Below are 17,636 nucleotides of genomic sequence, written 5' to 3'. Positions count from 1 at the left end.
AAAAAGGCTTTTAAAAATAATTTTTAAATCTTTTTTTATATTAAAATATTAATTAAGTATATTAAATTTATTAAAATAATTTATAATATTAATACTTTATTTATATTGCTTTTAATTAATTAATAATATATATTTAACTTTATTTTAATTATTATATTAAAATTATATTAAATATAATTATAATTTATTATATTAACTTTTTTATATTTAATTTTAAAATAAAAAATATTATTTTAAGCTTTTAGAAATTATAATATATTTTAATTATTATAACTTAAAGTTATTTATTTATATTTTATAATATTTTTAATATTCTTTAAGCTTTAAATAAAGTATTAAATAAAATTTAAAACATTATTTTAAATTATCTTTTAATATTATTATTATTTAATTTAATTATATTAAATATATTATTTATTTAATTATTATAAAAATATTAATATTTTATAATAATATTAAAATATAATTTAATTTTATATATTTTATATATATAAAATATTAAATAAATCTTTATATTAAATATATTATAAATTTATTTTATAAAATATTATTCTTTATTATATAAATTTATAAACTTATTAACTTATTAAATAAAATAATATTATTATAAAACTCTTTTAAAAAAAAGATATTATAATTATATTTTTTAATTTAAGCTTAATTAATATAATAATTTTTATAGCTTTAAGTATATATATATATATATTAAATTATATTATAATTATTTATATAAATTACTTTAATAATTTTAAGTTTAAGTTTATTTATATAATTTAATTATTTTATTATTATTATTTTTATAAATATAAATAAAATGCTTTAAGTTAATTTTTTAATATATATTTTATTATATTTAAAAATACACTTTATTTTTTATAATTAAATTATATTATTTTTAAAAATATATTTATTTTATAATTTTTAAAATTATTAATAAACTTTATAAATAAATTATAATTATAATTAATTATTATAATATATTAATAAATATAAAATATTATAAATATATTTAATTAATTAATTAAAAAATTTAAATTTTTTATTAATTTATTAATATTAATTAATTAATTAAATTATATTAAAGTTAAAAGTTAAATTTAAATTAATTTAATAATTTAAATAAGCTTTTTTTATAATTTATTTTTAAACTTTAAAGAATTTTTAATATATATTTTAATTTTAAATATATTTCTTAATTTTTATATATATAAAATAAAAAAATAAAAATAATAAGGGAAATAATTAACTTAAAAAAAGGAAAATAAAATAAAAAAGAATATATTTTTAATAAAATTATATGTTTTTAAGTAATATTAAAGTTAAGTTAAAATATATAAATTAGTTTTTTATTATATATATAATATAATGTTTTTTAAAAGCAATTAATTAATTAATTAAATGCTTAATAACTTTATATTATTTTAAAGTAATTAATTAAATAATTTAATTAAGTAATTTATATTATTAAATGCTTAATAATTAAAACCTTAATAAAATATCTTTTTAAAAATATAAATTATTTATTAAGCTTTAAAATTAAATTTTAATATATAATAAATAAGGAGTTATTTTAATATATTAAGGTTTTATAATAAGTAAATAATATTTCTTTTTTTTATTAATTTATAATTACCTTATAATTATTAATTAATATTAAAATAATTTACTTTATATAAAGTTTTAAAATAAAGTTTTAAAATAAATAATTAATAATAATAATAATTAATTTCTTTAAAATGAAAAGCATTTTATAAAAAAATACTTAAAATATGCTTATATAAATTAAAAAGATTATATATTAAGATAAATATTATAATTTAATTATAATAGTTTTTATTATTAATAATTATTATTTAATTAATATTAATTAATAATAAATTAATTATATTTAAATTTATTATATAAAAAGAAAAAAAGTTATAATTATAAGTTATAAAACCTTTCTTTAATTATAAATTATTTAAAAATAATTATATATTATTATATATAATTCTTACTTATTAATATTTTAATATTAATTACTTATAATATTTTATATACTTAATATTATTATTTCTTTATAATATGCTTATAATTATAATTATATATATAAAAAAATAAAATAATATTAAATTAATTTAATTTAATAATTAAAAATAAATAATAATTATTAAATATATTAATATAAATAAATTATAAATCTTTTTATTTATAATTATTTAAGGTATTTATTATTTTATTAATTAAGTAATAAAGTTAAGTTTTTTTAAATAATTAAGTTATTAAGTATATTTTTAATAAATAAATAAAAAGTTAATATTTTTATAAATATATTAAATTAAAAAGAAATATTAATTATTAAATATTAATTATAAATAATTATAAAAGCTATATATTAATTAAATTTAATTAATATTATAAAGATAATAAAATTATTATTATTAATAAATTATAATATTTACATTATTTATTTTAATTATTACATATTATATTATATTTATCTTTAAAATATATATATAATAATAAAATTAATTCTTTTATTTAAGCCTTAATTAATTATATTATTAAATATAAATTTATTTTATATTTAAAATAGCTTATAATAAAATTTTTATAATAAAAAATATTAAATTTATATTTAAAAAAATTAAAGCTATTCTTTAAAACTTTAATTTTATAATATTTAAGCTTAATACTTACTTATAAACTTTAATATAATTTTTTTTAATTAATTTTAAAAATAAAAGTTTAAAATATTATTAAATATTTAATAAATTATTAAATAATTAAGATTTATTAAAAATAAAATTTTTATTTATTAAAAAAGCTTTTATATATTAATTATAAAAATTATTAATTAATTAATAAAAATATTTAAATAATAATATATTTATTTATTATAATAAGTAAATAAATTTATATATTTTAAGATATTAATATAATATTTATTAAATATTAAAAAGCTAAAAAAGACTTAAGTATAGCTTAAAAAAATACTTATTATTAAGAAGTTTTAAGCTTTTATTTAAAAAAAAAATAAAAGTAAAAGTAATTAATTAATAAAATAAATAATAAAATTAAAACGTTAATTTATAATAAGTTAATTAAATAATAATATAATAATTATAATAACATTAAATATAATATAAAACCTTATAAAATAATAAAAAAGAAAACTTAATTAATTAAACTTTAATTATATTATAAAACATTTAATTTATTTAATGTTAATTAATATAAATATATTTATTTTAATAATATATAAAAAGCTTTATTTTTAATAATATAATTTATATTGTTTAATATTAAATATATATTTTTTATTAAAAGTTAATTAATTTAAATTAATATTATATACTTATTATTTACTTTAAAATAATTAAAATAATTAAAAATAAGGAATTAATTATAATTAATATTAATTAATATTAAATTTAATTAATTTATTTATATTAAATAAGTATTAAGCTTAATTAAAGTTAAGTAAAATTTAAAGAATTAATTAATTATTAATATTAATTATTTATTAATAAATTATATTATTTTTTTTATTAAAACTTATAAAGTATTTAAGAATTTTTAAATTATTAATTAATTAATATATATTAATAATTAATAGTTTAATAATTAAATAATAATTAATTAATATAAAATTTTATAAAAGTATATTAAGGAGCTAGCTTATAAATTAAAAATAATTAAGAAAATATTTAAAAATATATAATCTTTTTACTTAAATTAAAAGAATTTTTAAAAATTTACTTATATAAGCTAATTATATAAATATATAATATATATTTATTTATTAATATTAATTATTAATATTATAAATATATAAGTTTTAATCCTTTAACCTTTATAATTATAAAGTTATTAAAGAAATAATCTTTTTTTCTTATATATATTTAAGCCTTTTTATTTATTTATATTATATAAGATTTATTTATAAAGAATATTTATATATTATTATAAAACTTTTTTTTATAATATTATATAAGCATAATATATTACGTAATATTACTTATAAGGCAAACTTTCTTTTTATATACTTTTTTTTAATTTTATTTATTTATTTATTTATTTTAAAAAAATAATTTTTTTTAAGCTTTAAAAAAGTTATTTATATAATACCTAAAGCATAAAATACTTATATTTAATAATATATACTTACTTACCTTAATTAATATTATTAATAACCTTATTTACTTTATTAATATTATTTTAATAATATTATATTAAATTAAAGCTATTAATTATAATATTTAATAAATAATATTAATTTATTATACTTATTAAAATAATACTTTATTAAATTATATATTATTCCCTTAATAAATTAAGCTGAATTATTTTATTTAATTAAGTTAATAACTTTATTTAATTATTATATAAAAGCTATTATTTTAATAATTATTAAAATAATATAAAATAAATATAAATATAATTATATAATTATATATATATATAATTATATATATATATATATATATATATATTATATAATATAAGTTATTTAATATTAATTAATAATTACTTAATATAATTATAAATTAATAAAAATAAAAAAATAAATATTTATATAACTTTTTAATTATCTTTATTATATATTAATTAAAATATAAAGATAATTTAAGTTATATATCAATAATATAATTTAAAAAAAACTTTATTTTTATATTAATTAAAAATAAAAGTATTTATTAAAAAATAAAATTTCTTTTATTTATATAACTTAAATTTATATTATAAAATATTAATTAAAATATAAAAGTAAATAAAACTTTATATAATTAAAAGAAATAAAATATATATTATTATATAATAATACTAAAAATAATTATATATAATAAATTATAATAATTACTTCTTATATTATTTATAAATATATTTAAAAAATAACTTATTATTAAATTAAATATTTAACTTATAAATTTAATTATATATAAAGAAATAAGCATTAATAATATAATTTTATTAAATATATAATAAATAAAGATAAATTCTTAATATTAAAGTTAAAAAATTAACTTAAAATAATTACTTTTAAGTAAATAAATTAATATATATTTTATATAAATTATAATAAATATTATATACTTTAATTTAAATAAAAATAATATGTTTTAATTTTTTATAAATAACTTTAAAAGGTAAATAGTTTTTAATTAATTAAATAAATTATATATTTAAAAAAAGTTATTATAAATTATTAAAATAAAAAAAGTATAATTTATTAAATATATATATATAAGCTAAGTTATATACTTTATTAAAATAAAAAAGTTAAATAATAATTAACTTCTTTTTTAATAAAATAGCTTTAATTAATATTTATATAAATATTTAATATTAAAGAAGTTATAAAAGCCTTTAAAAATTAATATTCTTTTATATTAAAAATAAGCTACTTAAATAAATAAGGAATAAGTTTTATTAAACTTTCTTAAGGATAACTTAAGAAGAAACTTTAATATAATAAAAAGGGAAAATAAGAATAAAAGAAAATTAAAAAAGGAAAAAGGTAAATATTTTAAAAATTCTTAAAAAAAAAAGCTTAATTAAAGTATTAAATATATAAAAAAAGAAAAGAGTTAATTTCTTAAAAGAATATTTAAAGCAAGCAAAAAAGCTAGCTTTTATAGCTAGCTAAAATTTAACGCAATACCATTTCTTATATATTTCCCTGCCCTTATTAATAATATAATAACCTTAATATATTTTATAACTATTTAAATAAAGCAAGTGTTTATAATATATTTATATTTAAATAATAAATATATATATTATATAATAAATTCTTTTAAAAAAAAGAAGTTATATAAAAATTAAATAATTTCTTATAATAATAAAAAATAATGTTTATATTATATTTAATTTATATAAATAATGCATTATATTACTTATTTTTAATATAAATAATATATTATAAATTAATTAAATCTTAATTAATTTTTTTTTTTTAAAAAAGTAAAGAAAAAATTAAAAGTATATTAATAAGCTATATAACCTTTTTTATAATAAGATATAAATCTTTATTTATTATTATTAAAAGCTATAAATTATAAAAAGCTAATATTATATAAGTTTTTTAAATATTTTCTTTAATTATATAAATAACTTTTATATTTATTATATTAAGTTAAATAAATAATCAGATAAATTATATAACTTTTTAAATATATATTTTAATATTAATTTTAATTATAATTAATATTAAATAAATTAAATAATATTATTATTTATATAAATTAAGAAAAAAGATTTAAAAAAAATGCTATTAAAGATTTTTAAAATCCTTTTAAATAAGCTATAAATTATATAATAAGCTTTATAAAAAATATTAAAAAGTATTTAACTTTATATAATTATTATAAAAGCGTATAATACCTTTTATAAATAAGTAAATAATTTATTAACTTTAATTATAAATAATAATTATATACTTTTTAAGGATACTTTTAAATATTTATTTAGCTCTTAATTAAATACTTATTTAACTTTAAATTAAATATTAAATATCTTTTCTTAATAATTTATTTATATAATATAAAAAGAAAGCTTTTTATAAAGCTTTATTTCTTTATTTCTTTTTTATTTATTTTTAAGAAATAAGAGATTTAAAGTATTTTAATTTTTATTTAAGAACTAAACTTAATAGCTCTTAGGGTTAGGGTAGCCAGACGTGCGCGCTGGAGCATATATTTAGCTCTTGGCTGTCCATATGTGTGTCTACCGGTGTGTCCACAACCGGTGCGGGGGTGTGATATCCTCTACTTGCTGTAGCTATGGGGTGAGTTGATGTACCGGTATACCCTCGGTTTTTGCAAGTGCCAATCTCCGTATTCATTTGGAATGGCAGAATCCGCCGCAATAGCAACGGGATGTCATATTGTTGCTCTCGGTAGTTTAAGCAATCTCCTGGACGTGGCAGAGTCCTAATTCCTTATAGGCTATTTGTATTCTTTGAGTTCCTATTCTAAGCTGGAACAACAACGACTGTCCTAGTGGGACAAGAGACAATGTAGGTTGTAGGCAACTACAGTCAATTTCGCTATGCATAGTTTTGGACAGTGACTATCCAATCTGTTTCTGCAAACCAGTGTTGTGTCCACCGTTTTACACCAAAATTCTTAGTGTCAAGGCCGTGCCTAGTCTATTTGTGCTGGCGCTGTTGACAAGCTGTCAAGCCATCGTGGTCTAAGCTATCTCAAACTAGTTTGACACCGTCAATCACTATATTCAAGTGCCTTCGCCCTGTAACTCAGGCGAAACAAAAATTGCCCAAAATGGACAAATATAAACCTGCCAGTCCTAATGCCCTACTGCATAGATGGGAAGTTGTCAGGGATTCACTCAGCAGCACATTCCAACCAGCAAGGCAAGTTATGGAGCCACGCAAGATCTAATTACTAGGCCAACTTCATCGGCAGCTATACCCTCAAACACGAGACCAAAAGCTCAAACGCAACGTAAGGAGAAATTCAAGACGAGATCAAAGTCGATACAGACTTAGGTTGGACCCTGCAACTATCCACCCTTCTCATTGACCCAACCAGCCAAAAGACAAGCTTTCGGGGCCCAGCATCAACGCACTTCAGTATTCGAGGCGATCTGGTCCAAGATGGCCACCAGCGAAACTGCAAGGTGGAAGGCAGATGCTGTCACACGCATGGTCCAGGATGCCAGACTGCAAACGACCTTCTTACAGTCGCCCCCCGGCGTCCGCCACACCGTACGAAATACAGCAGCTCCGGGATCATCACTGCGGGAGTATTGGGAGCGTAAGAAATACATCGGCTGTGGTGGATTTGGATCCGTCCACTTGGAGAAATGTGTCGATATCGAGGTGCTTAGGGACGACAGTGACTACGACGGTGGTGCTACAAACAAAATCGGCTCACTGAGAGCTGTCAAAGAAGTTTCACAGACTAAATGCCAATCTAATCTGTCTGAAGAGTTCCTACGTGAACTACACAGCCTTGTTTTCTTCACCCAGCCCAAGGTATGTCTACCGACCATGCATTCCCTCTCATTGGCGACGGTCAATGTCAGAGAACAGCGGCTAACGCCCAAGCACAGTACGAATACCATTTTGTCCAAACTTATGGATGGTACGAGATAAACCGGACGCTGTACATTGCAATGGAATACTTGGAATTGGGAGACTTGCAATCCCACCTGGAGGACAGAGGCCCCATCAAAGAGACCGACGCCAAGTTCATCAGCAAGCAGATCCTACGTGGCCTCGAATTCATGCACGAAGAAGGATTCGTTCACAGAGACCTCAAGCCTTCAAACCTTTTGATCAAACAAATGCCTCCAGACGGACCCTGGTGGGTCAAAATCTCCGACTTTGGCCTCAGCGAGAACATCGAGCAGTCCTGGACGTTGCCATCCACTGTCTGCGGGACTCCCGGCTTCATGGCTCCTGAGCTGTTGGGACTCAGGACGCCTGGGAATCAGCTGTCCCAGCTCGACAAGTGGAAGGCGGTTGACATCTGGGCCTTCGGGGAGACTGTGTACCGACTTCTAACAGAAATGTCGCCTTTCGGGGACAACAAACAAGATTTGGGCGCGTATTTTCGAGACGAGACGGACTTTCCTGTGAAACCCTTGAAGCGGAAGAACGTCTCCGCCGACGGCATCGAATTCATTCGCTATTGCATGGCCCCGTGCCCAACCGATCGTCCATCAGCAAATGCTGCTCTGGAACTCCTCGGATGGCCGATGACCCATTGCAAAAACAGAAACATGAGCACCCAGACCACCCGCACGCTTTCATGCAAGGGGAAACAGCCCCCGTTTATTTTGTTCACTCCCGACGGAGATCACTTGCTCGCCATCGAAGCACAAAGAGTTCTCGTCTGGAACATCGAGTCGAAGGCTGTCGTCAACTCGTACACAGCTGATTACAATACGCACTTCTGCCACGGCTCGATCCATCCGGATGGAACATACCTTTGCGTCACTCAAAAAGAATTGCGGAAGCCTTTGATCCTTGGAGACGCCATCAGTTTTGAGTACTATTCCTTTATCGATGATTACCTCGATAAAGGTGAAAACCATGCGGCCATATCTACGTTCTCTCCCGATGGCGAGACACTCGTCACCGCCCGCAGTGACGTTCTGTGCCAGATCGACATCAAGGATCGCTGGACAGCTGCCAACCAATACTGTGTAGCTGCTATCCCAAACCCCAACAGAGACAGGCGTGAAAGCAGGATTGAAGAGTTGCGATTCACGGAAAATGGGTCGGAGCTCGTAGCGGCGTGCCATGATCATGTCGTCGTCATGGACACCGCGACCAACTGCTGGTTCAAAAGGAAAGTGATCGATTATCCCTGCTCGGCCAGCCCGAGCAGCTTTGACACCTCTTCGAGCGGCCTGATGGTTGCATGTGGATCCACGACCGGCGAGCTGTGGCTCCAGACGGCCGAGATGGGTTGTTGGGTGAGGCTGGTGATGCCTTCGGGCGGCCCAGGCGCGACGTCCGAGCCGGTGGAGAATGTTCGATTTTCCGCCACTGGAAATTCAATTCTATACAACATACGTGGTCGTTCGGGGGTGAAGTTCTGCAGATCTGCTCCTCTTGACCAAAGTTCATACGCATACAACCTGAACTTTCATCCTGGGCGGCGGCTGGGACATTCGCTCACAAGACAGGGCATCGGAGCCACTGCACTTGGTGGTGATTGGGGCGCCAGTGTCATCTTCTGGAAATATGAGTTTTATCGGGCGGAGTGAACCTCTCTCTGGCCAACATGTGCACTGGGCTTCGTTGTGGAGCAGTGTACTGACTGTATCTCTAGAGATAACTACCCAAACATAATTGTCCTAAAAACAACTGTCCCAGAGACGATTATCCCAATGATAATTATCCCAGGAACAGGCCATGATGTGTTCGTGGAAAGATTCGGAGGTGTCACATGCGTACGAATTTGGCATGACTAGACTGAGGTGTGGCAGGGCAATATCCTGATAGACGTTTTCTTTCACATAAAATACACTGACGCTGGGTGTTTAAGCGTTTATTACTGTATGAAGGGACTAGATGCATATTTCTTAAGAAGCATGTGTATACAGATTAAAAACGAGACCACATAAAATGCACTGGTTTGATTCTTCCTCAAGAATCTTGGTGTTTGTATTAAGCGGACCTTTTCTGCCTTGCTACCTCCTGATCCACACCGAAATTGATGTGAGCAATCCCGTGCTGGTAATTTTTCCACCGAAATACCAAGCCCAATGGGACAACCAAAAGTCTCAGGGCTCCTTGATGATTGCAAGATGACCGTAGCTGACCTCCTCCCTCCAGTCCGAGCCCTTTCTACCCGTGGTGCGACTCACGGCCGTAGAGTGAAGACAGCAAACATGGCCCTAGCTCGCCAAATCAAATCAGGACCATCCCGTCAATGTCAGAGCCCTGGTCCCAGTCACCGCGGGCGTAGACAAAGCCATTCCCGAAGAGCCGGGACTTGACAACGTTCCAGGATCGCTTTGCGATGTGCAAGAACATAGGAGACAGAGTGTGTCTCGGGTCGTGGGCGGGGCAGACGAAATCGATGGGCTCTGAAGGGTTCTTCCGGGGGAGCTCAGTAACCACGGCGTAGAGGTGTTGTATGGTAGGGAAGGCAGACCGGAACACGGCCGCGACGTCGCGCTCCCGGACACCGCATCCACCCTCTGACATGAAACCAAGGTGGTTGATGTCAAAGTTGAGATCGGTCAACTGCTTGGCGAAGGCGATGAGGTCTTGTGGGCCGATCATGAACTGACGGTGTGTGAGTTGTACCAAGTCCCCGACCTTGTAAAGGCATATGACATGCTTTCGGGGGTTGAAGCGGACGACAGCCTGACCGTTTGCAATGGGTACGGTGATGCCTTGGAGGTGTTTGAGGCACTCGGCCCTGATCGATCTGTTGGTGAGGAGCAGGCTTCGAATGGTCTTGCTGACTTGAGACTCAAAAGTGCCAGCATAGTCTTGTCGGCTCTGGTTGCTTGGGGGGTTCACACGAGGGTGGAAGCTCATGTACCGGTAATCGGTCCGCCCACCGGTTTGCGAGTGTTGGAGTGTGCCGGTAACGACATCGAAGACGAAGACTGCGGGCGTATCGATGACTTCGCGAATGATCTTGCACATAAGCTCCATTGGCAGCTTCATGGTGGCGGTGATACCAGTGATTACGTATCGGGGAGCGACTGTGCTGGTCGGGAGAGATGGGAGAAATGGGAGAGGACTAGGATTTTGGAGGAATCTCATGGTTGCCTGCTGCGACTGCGGATGGAAAGTTTAAAAGGGTAGAGCCCCAAAGCCTCGCGTATCACGTGGTGCTGAATGTTTGCGGGCAGTGACTTATCCTCATTCACCTGCGAGGCTGTCATCATCACTGGACGATTAGCCAGGCGGGTCAGGTACTTGGATGTCTAAAAGTGAAAGCAAAAGTTGCCCCAGTCTTTGTGTGCACAAACGAGGGACACGCACACGGGTAGTCTGTCACCTTCAGCACAAGCCTTATCCGGACTCTGGGGTGAAATTGAGTTCTGGGTGAATTACATCCTAGTCTGGTCAGATCACATTCCATAAAAACACCTTAGAAGGAGCACAGCATTGATGGAGATATTGGTAGGCCCCAGACCGTGATGCTACAGCTCGCTATGGCTGCTGGCTGTATCTCGCCACTTGAATGGCTTTTAAACAATATTTTGCTGCACGAGAGCGGAGTTGGACTTTCGGGACTTGACGGGTGCCATTGGAATCGTTGCTCACTTGGTTGTTGCATGCTGAGGTCCAATGAAACAGAAGAATGCCGGAAGGATGTAAGAGAAATTCAAGTTTGATCGGCCCCTCAGTCAAGATGTCGTATGTTGGTTGTGGATGTTAGGTGTGGGTGTATGGGGTGTGGGTGCGTTGGGTGTAAGTGCACTGGGCGTGTAATGTATCTGTATATTATCCGTTTCTTTCTGTACGAATATCTGTTCTATTTATAAGAGAACATAGCTTGACATCGCAACGACCGGAACAACGATTACCGTAGCTCCCACGTATAGCACCTCAACCTCTAGGACGGAATGTATGGTATGAAGTGAGGGTTCCGCATTGGATTGTCCTGTGTGAACATGTTTCAAGTTATACAAAGCACTGGAATGTAATAGTCACTGTGAACAGTCCGCAGGCCACCTACATGGAAGCTAGAGCAAAGCCGGGCTATATTGCTGAGATACGCTAACGCTTATGCTGTAAGCCCTTGAGACATATTGTGCAGTTCCTGATCATTTCCGAGAGCAATTATGCACTCAATCCCATCAATCTCATAGCGATTGAGGGAGGGATTTACTACACCTTTGGTCGAGCAGGAACATCCATCATCAAGCATTGATCCGGCTGGGCGCACAACGTAGACAGCCTCTGTCAAAGCCCAAGTCTTTAATATTGAAGCATGTTCAACTTAGATTTTCTCATCAGGCAAGTACTTCATCCACAGCGACATCACCATCAAGGAGACTACCTAGAGTCTTTCAGGTTGGTTGAGTCCCTGTATTCCTGAATGGATCATCTATCACCCTCAGAACACCCGTGGGTGCCAACATTTGGATGGACTTCCATTCGTGCAGGCTACTATTCATGTTCTTTTGGCAAGTAGCCGAACACCTCAACGGCCCCCCATCTCGACTTTCTCAGTCAGGTATCGGCTCGCTCTCAACATGGCCTCCGCTTTTGCAGATTTTCTCGTTGGTGTTTGTAAGATATTTGCCCCCCGGAACGCATTCATGTCCGTAAAGAGAAGGTTGCTGACTGATGTCCTTCACGTGGTGCTGGCTCTGCCAGGCCGCCAGGCCGAAGTGTGAAAAGGGTGGTCGTCACAAGCTTGACAACACCACTGATCAATAATAGTATAAGATTCGCACAGTATGTGAAAGAGATCAGGATCTACCAGTTGTTTCGTATTTACGCGTATTTGATAAGTATGGGGCACGGTAATTGGCACCCTCATCTTCTTTCCTCGACATTTGGCAAGTACTGGAGTTAGTGTAGTTGCATTTGCCGGATCAAGATCGACTTATTGAATATTAGATAGTAGGTCAGGCTCTGTAGTCGGCAAGGCCTTGTCTTGTCTGTTGGTGTATTCCCTTGGGCAGCAAAACAGCACGTTAATCATGTTCTAGGACGGCTGTGTGGAACAAAGTTGTCTCCCAGCGGCTCGCACGTTCGAACTGACAGAACTTGGGTGCCCAAGCTTTGCGCGAGCTCAGCTGGTCATCTTCCAAGGCTGTAGGGCCTCCGCCCCGGGTTTCCGAGTGCTGATTCCTCTCGATTCCTCCTGCGAGGCTGCAACACTAGATGTTTCTTGTAGATCTGCCTTCATTGTTGTCAGACGTTGGCGTTTGATCTCGTAATATATTGAATCTTACTCGATACCTTCATCGCCTATTCATCGTATCATCCCGCTCGCAGCCAAGGATGTGAACAGTACCACGGTACTGACTGGCAGCTGCGCTGTGTCTGGGGTAGGACAGCTCATTTAGGCCACACGCACTAGCGGAAGCAGACGTTGAAGGAACCGTCTTGACGTTGCATTTAGCCGGATTCTTCCACGCCCAACGCAGCGCTGCCACTGGCTCACCGCCGGCCGCTTCTCCTTTTCGTCGGTTTGATGACCCGAAATCCAGGAGTCAGTATGGGGGTCTGGCAGCGCCAAGCAGGCCAGCTGCCGCCAAGGCGCCGGTAATTGCACCGCATTCGTGGACGGGCGCGGCTTCTCACTCGCTGGGTCGCACTCCGGGATTGTTGACCCCGCATGCTGGAGGATTGTTCCCCGGATTGTTGGTGATTATGGCCCTTCTTGGCATGGTGGTCCCAGAAACGCGGGCCACGAGGCATACATCAGCCGCGGCGTCTAACTCGAATTGTTTGCAGATACGACTCATATATCAGAGCAACGCGTCCTTCGATGTGCTACGCCGTGTGCTTCGAGGTTCAGTTTGCGTAGTCCTTACCTCTGGGCTCACCTGTCGACCCCATACGAAGCGGCTCATTGAAGCCTAACACAGCAGAAGACCCCCTGATAAGACTGTGCCCAACTCCCAAGATGGCTATCGGCTCAGCGACGACAGCCGAGAAGGGGAAGTCGGACCCCATCATCACCCGGCTGGCCAACGAGGACAAGAAACTCTGGTTCAAGAAGCCGAACTTGCGATACCTCTACTTCATGCTCTTCCCAACATGTATGGGAATTGAGTTGACCTCTGGATTCGACTCCCAGATGATCAATGCTCTCCAGATCGTACCGCCATGGAAGGAATATTTCGGAAACCCAACAGGCTCACTCAAGGGCATTATCGCGGCTGCGTACTCATTGGGAGCCATCTTATCCCTTCCGTTCATCCCGATGGTCAACGAGAAGTTTGGTAGGCGAGGATCGATCCTGGGGGGCTCGGCCGTTATGGTGGTTGGCGCTCTCATCCAGGGGTTCTCACAGCATGTTGGGATGTACATTGTTGCCCGGATGATCCTCGGTTTCGGAATCCCAACATGTATCGTGTCGGGGTCCTCTCTTATCGGCGAACTGGCGTATCCCAAGGAGCGACCTGTACTCACCTCCTTGTTCAATGTCGCCTACTTCGTTGGCCAGATCACGGCAGCAGCCATTTGCTTTGGGACAAACAGCATACCGAATGACTGGTCATGGAGGATACCTTCGCTGCTCCAGGTCTGCCCCTCTGTCCTTCAGATAGCATTCGTACTGTAAGTGCCACCTTCGAACTCCACAGCCATGCATGCAAGCCGCAAGCCGCAAAAGCTTACCACATGTATTGACCAGCTTCCTCCCTGAGTCTCCTCGCTGGCTCATAACCAAGGACCGAGTCGAAGAGGCGCAGGCAATCCTGGTCAAGTACCACGCCGAAGGCGACGCGGACTCAGAGTTCGTCAAGGCGGAGATGGCCCAGATCCACACCACGATCTCGCTTGAGGTCGAGGCCTCCAAGAAGTCCTGGGCCGACCTGTTCGCGACCTCGGGAATGCGCCGCCGCCTGCTCATCACCTGCATGCTGGGCCTATTCACCCAGTGGTCCGGCAACACCCTGATCAGCTACTACCTCGGCGACCTGCTCGAAATGATCGGCATGACGAACTCGACCGACGTGCAGAAGATTAACGTATCGATCGCCTGCTGGAGCATGGTCTGTGCCACGGTCGTGGCGCTGCTGGTGGTCAAGATCCGCAGACGGGTAATGTACCTGATGTGTACCATCAGCTTGCTGTTCTGCTATATTGCGTGGACCATATCCATGCAGAAAGCCCAGACGGCAGCTGAGGCTGGGACACCGAATGGATCCGCGAATATTGCAACATTGTTCTTCATTTATGCTTACAGCCCTTGCTACAACATGGGATACAATGCTTTGACATACAGTAAGTCTCTTCTTGGCTTGTTACCATGCTGTTTTATGTACACGCCGCTGACCCAATGTTTCAGCATACATGGTCGAGGTCTGGCCCTACGCGGAACGGTCCCGTGGTATTGCTGTCTTCCAGCTCTTTGGCCGGTTGGCCGGCTTCTTTACCACGTTCGTCAACCCCATTGGGCTGGAAGACGTGGGCTGGAGGTATCTCATCTCGTACTGCTGCTGGCTTGCGTTCGAGGTTGCATTCGTCTACTTCATGTTTCCTGAAACATTCGGGCGCACTCTTGAGGAACTCGCTTTCAGTAAGTCATGCTGATCTATCATGCAAAACACGTGAATGAGGGAGGCCTTGCTAACGAATGTACAGTGTTCGAGGACAAGAAACTTGCAGACGAGGCTGTTAAGGCTACGGAGAAGGCAATTGCTCATCACGATGAGGACACAGCGGGGAAGATTGCAGTGACTGAGAAACTTGACACCAAGACTTGATCATGAATTCAAGCTGGGGTCTCACCTTGAGGGAGAAACGTCTTGTTGCTTAGTCGTATTCAGAAGAATATTCAACCAATAATCGCCTCCCCGTCCGATATTGTTTCGTAGATGAGGAAGCATACGTAGGGAGAGACTTGCTTGAGGCTATAAGATGAACTTCTCGGCAGATCTTCCGCGCCTAACAGCAGGCTTAATAGGGAATCTTGATTGACAACTTGAATTGGAAATGAAGGTTATCATAATAACAGCACAAGGAAAGGAGTCAGTCTCTTGCTTTGAAAATGATGACACACTCGAATACCACTACTAGCCGTGTCCTGACAGTCTCTTCCGTCAACCAGCCTTGGAACTGCTCTGAAAGCGATTCTCACACACCCCTGAGCGATGAACGGGTCTCTAGACATAACAATCAACCCTGTATTCGGTGCGAACGGAGATCGCATTCTGGACACCAACACTGCCAAGCTCGTTCGAGTCGGTTGGGTCAGACCAGTTCGACCTTTTAGGTGTATATCCTAAGCTGCCCTGGCCTGATGACTTGGCGCTGCCGCTCCTATAGAAGCTGCTCAAGAGAGTCGTCCATCCTTTGGGGATCAGCCTTATCAGTGGGCGGAGGGCGAGGACGGAGCTGGCGAAAATAGATAATCCATGCTCCACAGCAGACCATATCATGACCCGGTACGCTCTTGCGAAATCTCCTGGAGGAGTAACGGGGTCAAATATGGTTTTGAGTTTCATGGCAGCAGCGATGGCAGCACTGTAGCGACAGTTCCTGTCAGCCTTCAGCACCTTATAACGGACATGAGGAGGAATAGAGAGCAGCGGCTCAAGTAATCAAGATCTAACTCACAGAATCCCAATGCTGAACAAGCCAATAACACTCAACTTCAAAACCCTGCTGATTTGAACTTTCCATAAGATAAAAATAGGCAATATGATATGAAAGACATCATAAATGATATAAAGAGACTCTCGAGCATATGTGATGTTGTTACATGTTGTTGTGTCGATAACACCGTAATACGGATCCCCTGGCCAACAAAAGAGGGAGTCTAGGAGTGTAGTGGCGATGGTCCAAACGCAGCATGTAGCGATATCAAAAATGATGATAGCACGAATGAATGGACGGGTATCAAGGCGATAGAGAACGAGCGCAACGCTAATCTTGACAGTCCCGGAGATCACGAGGCAGACGACGCCCATTCCATAGTAGTGCTAAAGTTTAATATTCAATATCATGTAAATGTCAGGAGCTCTGTGTCTTTTTACTCACTAAATTGGCTTTCGGCTTGTCGTACCACGGCTTTTGGTCTCTGTCGAATAGTCCATAATGCAATGACTGTAATGCCAGCCCAACAAAGAGAACCATTCCCACCTAGATATCCTCTGCAATTAGCTGCTCTTATTCGAATAAGTCTGTAAGACGATAAATACGTCAAACGCCACAGAGAACTTACATGTGTGAAGATGAGGGCAATATCATCCCAGCCAAACGCTCCTTTGGTGAGCTTAGTGCGTATATACACTCGAAGGCCGATTGTGATCGTATTGAGCACAATGAAGAACGCGAATAACCCAATCACAAAGTCATGCCAACCCATAGTGGAGTTGTCTGCACAATCAAAGGAGGACAGTTTGTGGCAGGACGCAACACAATCGCTATACGGAGGAGAAAGGTGCCTCGGCTATGAGTGTTGGAAAGGTTGATCTCATATGGGCTGCCCAACTGATATTGGGATCGTATGGATCAGCTGAGGCTT

The 17,636-nt window shown here is 34.2% G+C and overlaps 4 protein-coding genes across 4 annotated transcripts; 2 read left to right on the top strand and 2 right to left on the bottom strand.

Moving 5' to 3' along the window:
- Positions 1–7,600: 7,600 nt before the first annotated feature.
- On the top strand, positions 7,601–9,723 carry INS49_012038 (uncharacterized protein; the record flags this gene model as incomplete). Its single annotated transcript, XM_043172745.1, has 2 exons — positions 7,601–7,981; positions 8,059–9,723. The coding sequence occupies 2 exons, from the start codon at positions 7,601–7,603 to the stop codon at positions 9,721–9,723; spliced, it is 2,046 nt and encodes a 681-aa protein (XP_043024490.1).
- A 646-nt stretch (positions 9,724–10,369) lies between these two features.
- INS49_012037 (uncharacterized protein) lies at positions 10,370–11,140 on the bottom strand (the record flags this gene model as incomplete). The annotated part of the gene is made up of 1 exon (XM_043172744.1): positions 10,370–11,140. The coding sequence occupies one exon, from the start codon at positions 11,138–11,140 to the stop codon at positions 10,370–10,372; it is 771 nt and encodes a 256-aa protein (XP_043024489.1).
- A 2,926-nt stretch (positions 11,141–14,066) lies between these two features.
- Positions 14,067–15,873, top strand: INS49_012036 (uncharacterized protein; the record flags this gene model as incomplete). Its single annotated transcript, XM_043172743.1, has 4 exons — positions 14,067–14,722; positions 14,799–15,391; positions 15,456–15,686; positions 15,752–15,873. 4 exons carry the CDS (start codon positions 14,067–14,069, stop codon positions 15,871–15,873), a joined length of 1,602 nt encoding a protein of 533 aa, XP_043024488.1.
- A 399-nt stretch (positions 15,874–16,272) lies between these two features.
- On the bottom strand, positions 16,273–17,477 carry INS49_012035 (uncharacterized protein; the record flags this gene model as incomplete). Its single annotated transcript, XM_043172742.1, has 4 exons — positions 16,273–16,633; positions 16,727–17,091; positions 17,150–17,251; positions 17,334–17,477. 4 exons carry the CDS (start codon positions 17,475–17,477, stop codon positions 16,273–16,275), a joined length of 972 nt encoding a protein of 323 aa, XP_043024487.1.
- Positions 17,478–17,636: the final 159 nt, after the last annotated feature.

This window comes from Diaporthe citri, assembly GCF_014595645.1.
Source record: "Diaporthe citri strain NFHF-8-4 chromosome Unknown scaffold_5, whole genome shotgun sequence".
Lineage (NCBI taxonomy): Eukaryota > Fungi > Ascomycota > Sordariomycetes > Diaporthales > Diaporthaceae > Diaporthe > Diaporthe citri.
Note: the sequence above shows the minus strand (reverse complement) of the source record. Positions and strands in the feature narration are given on the sequence as shown.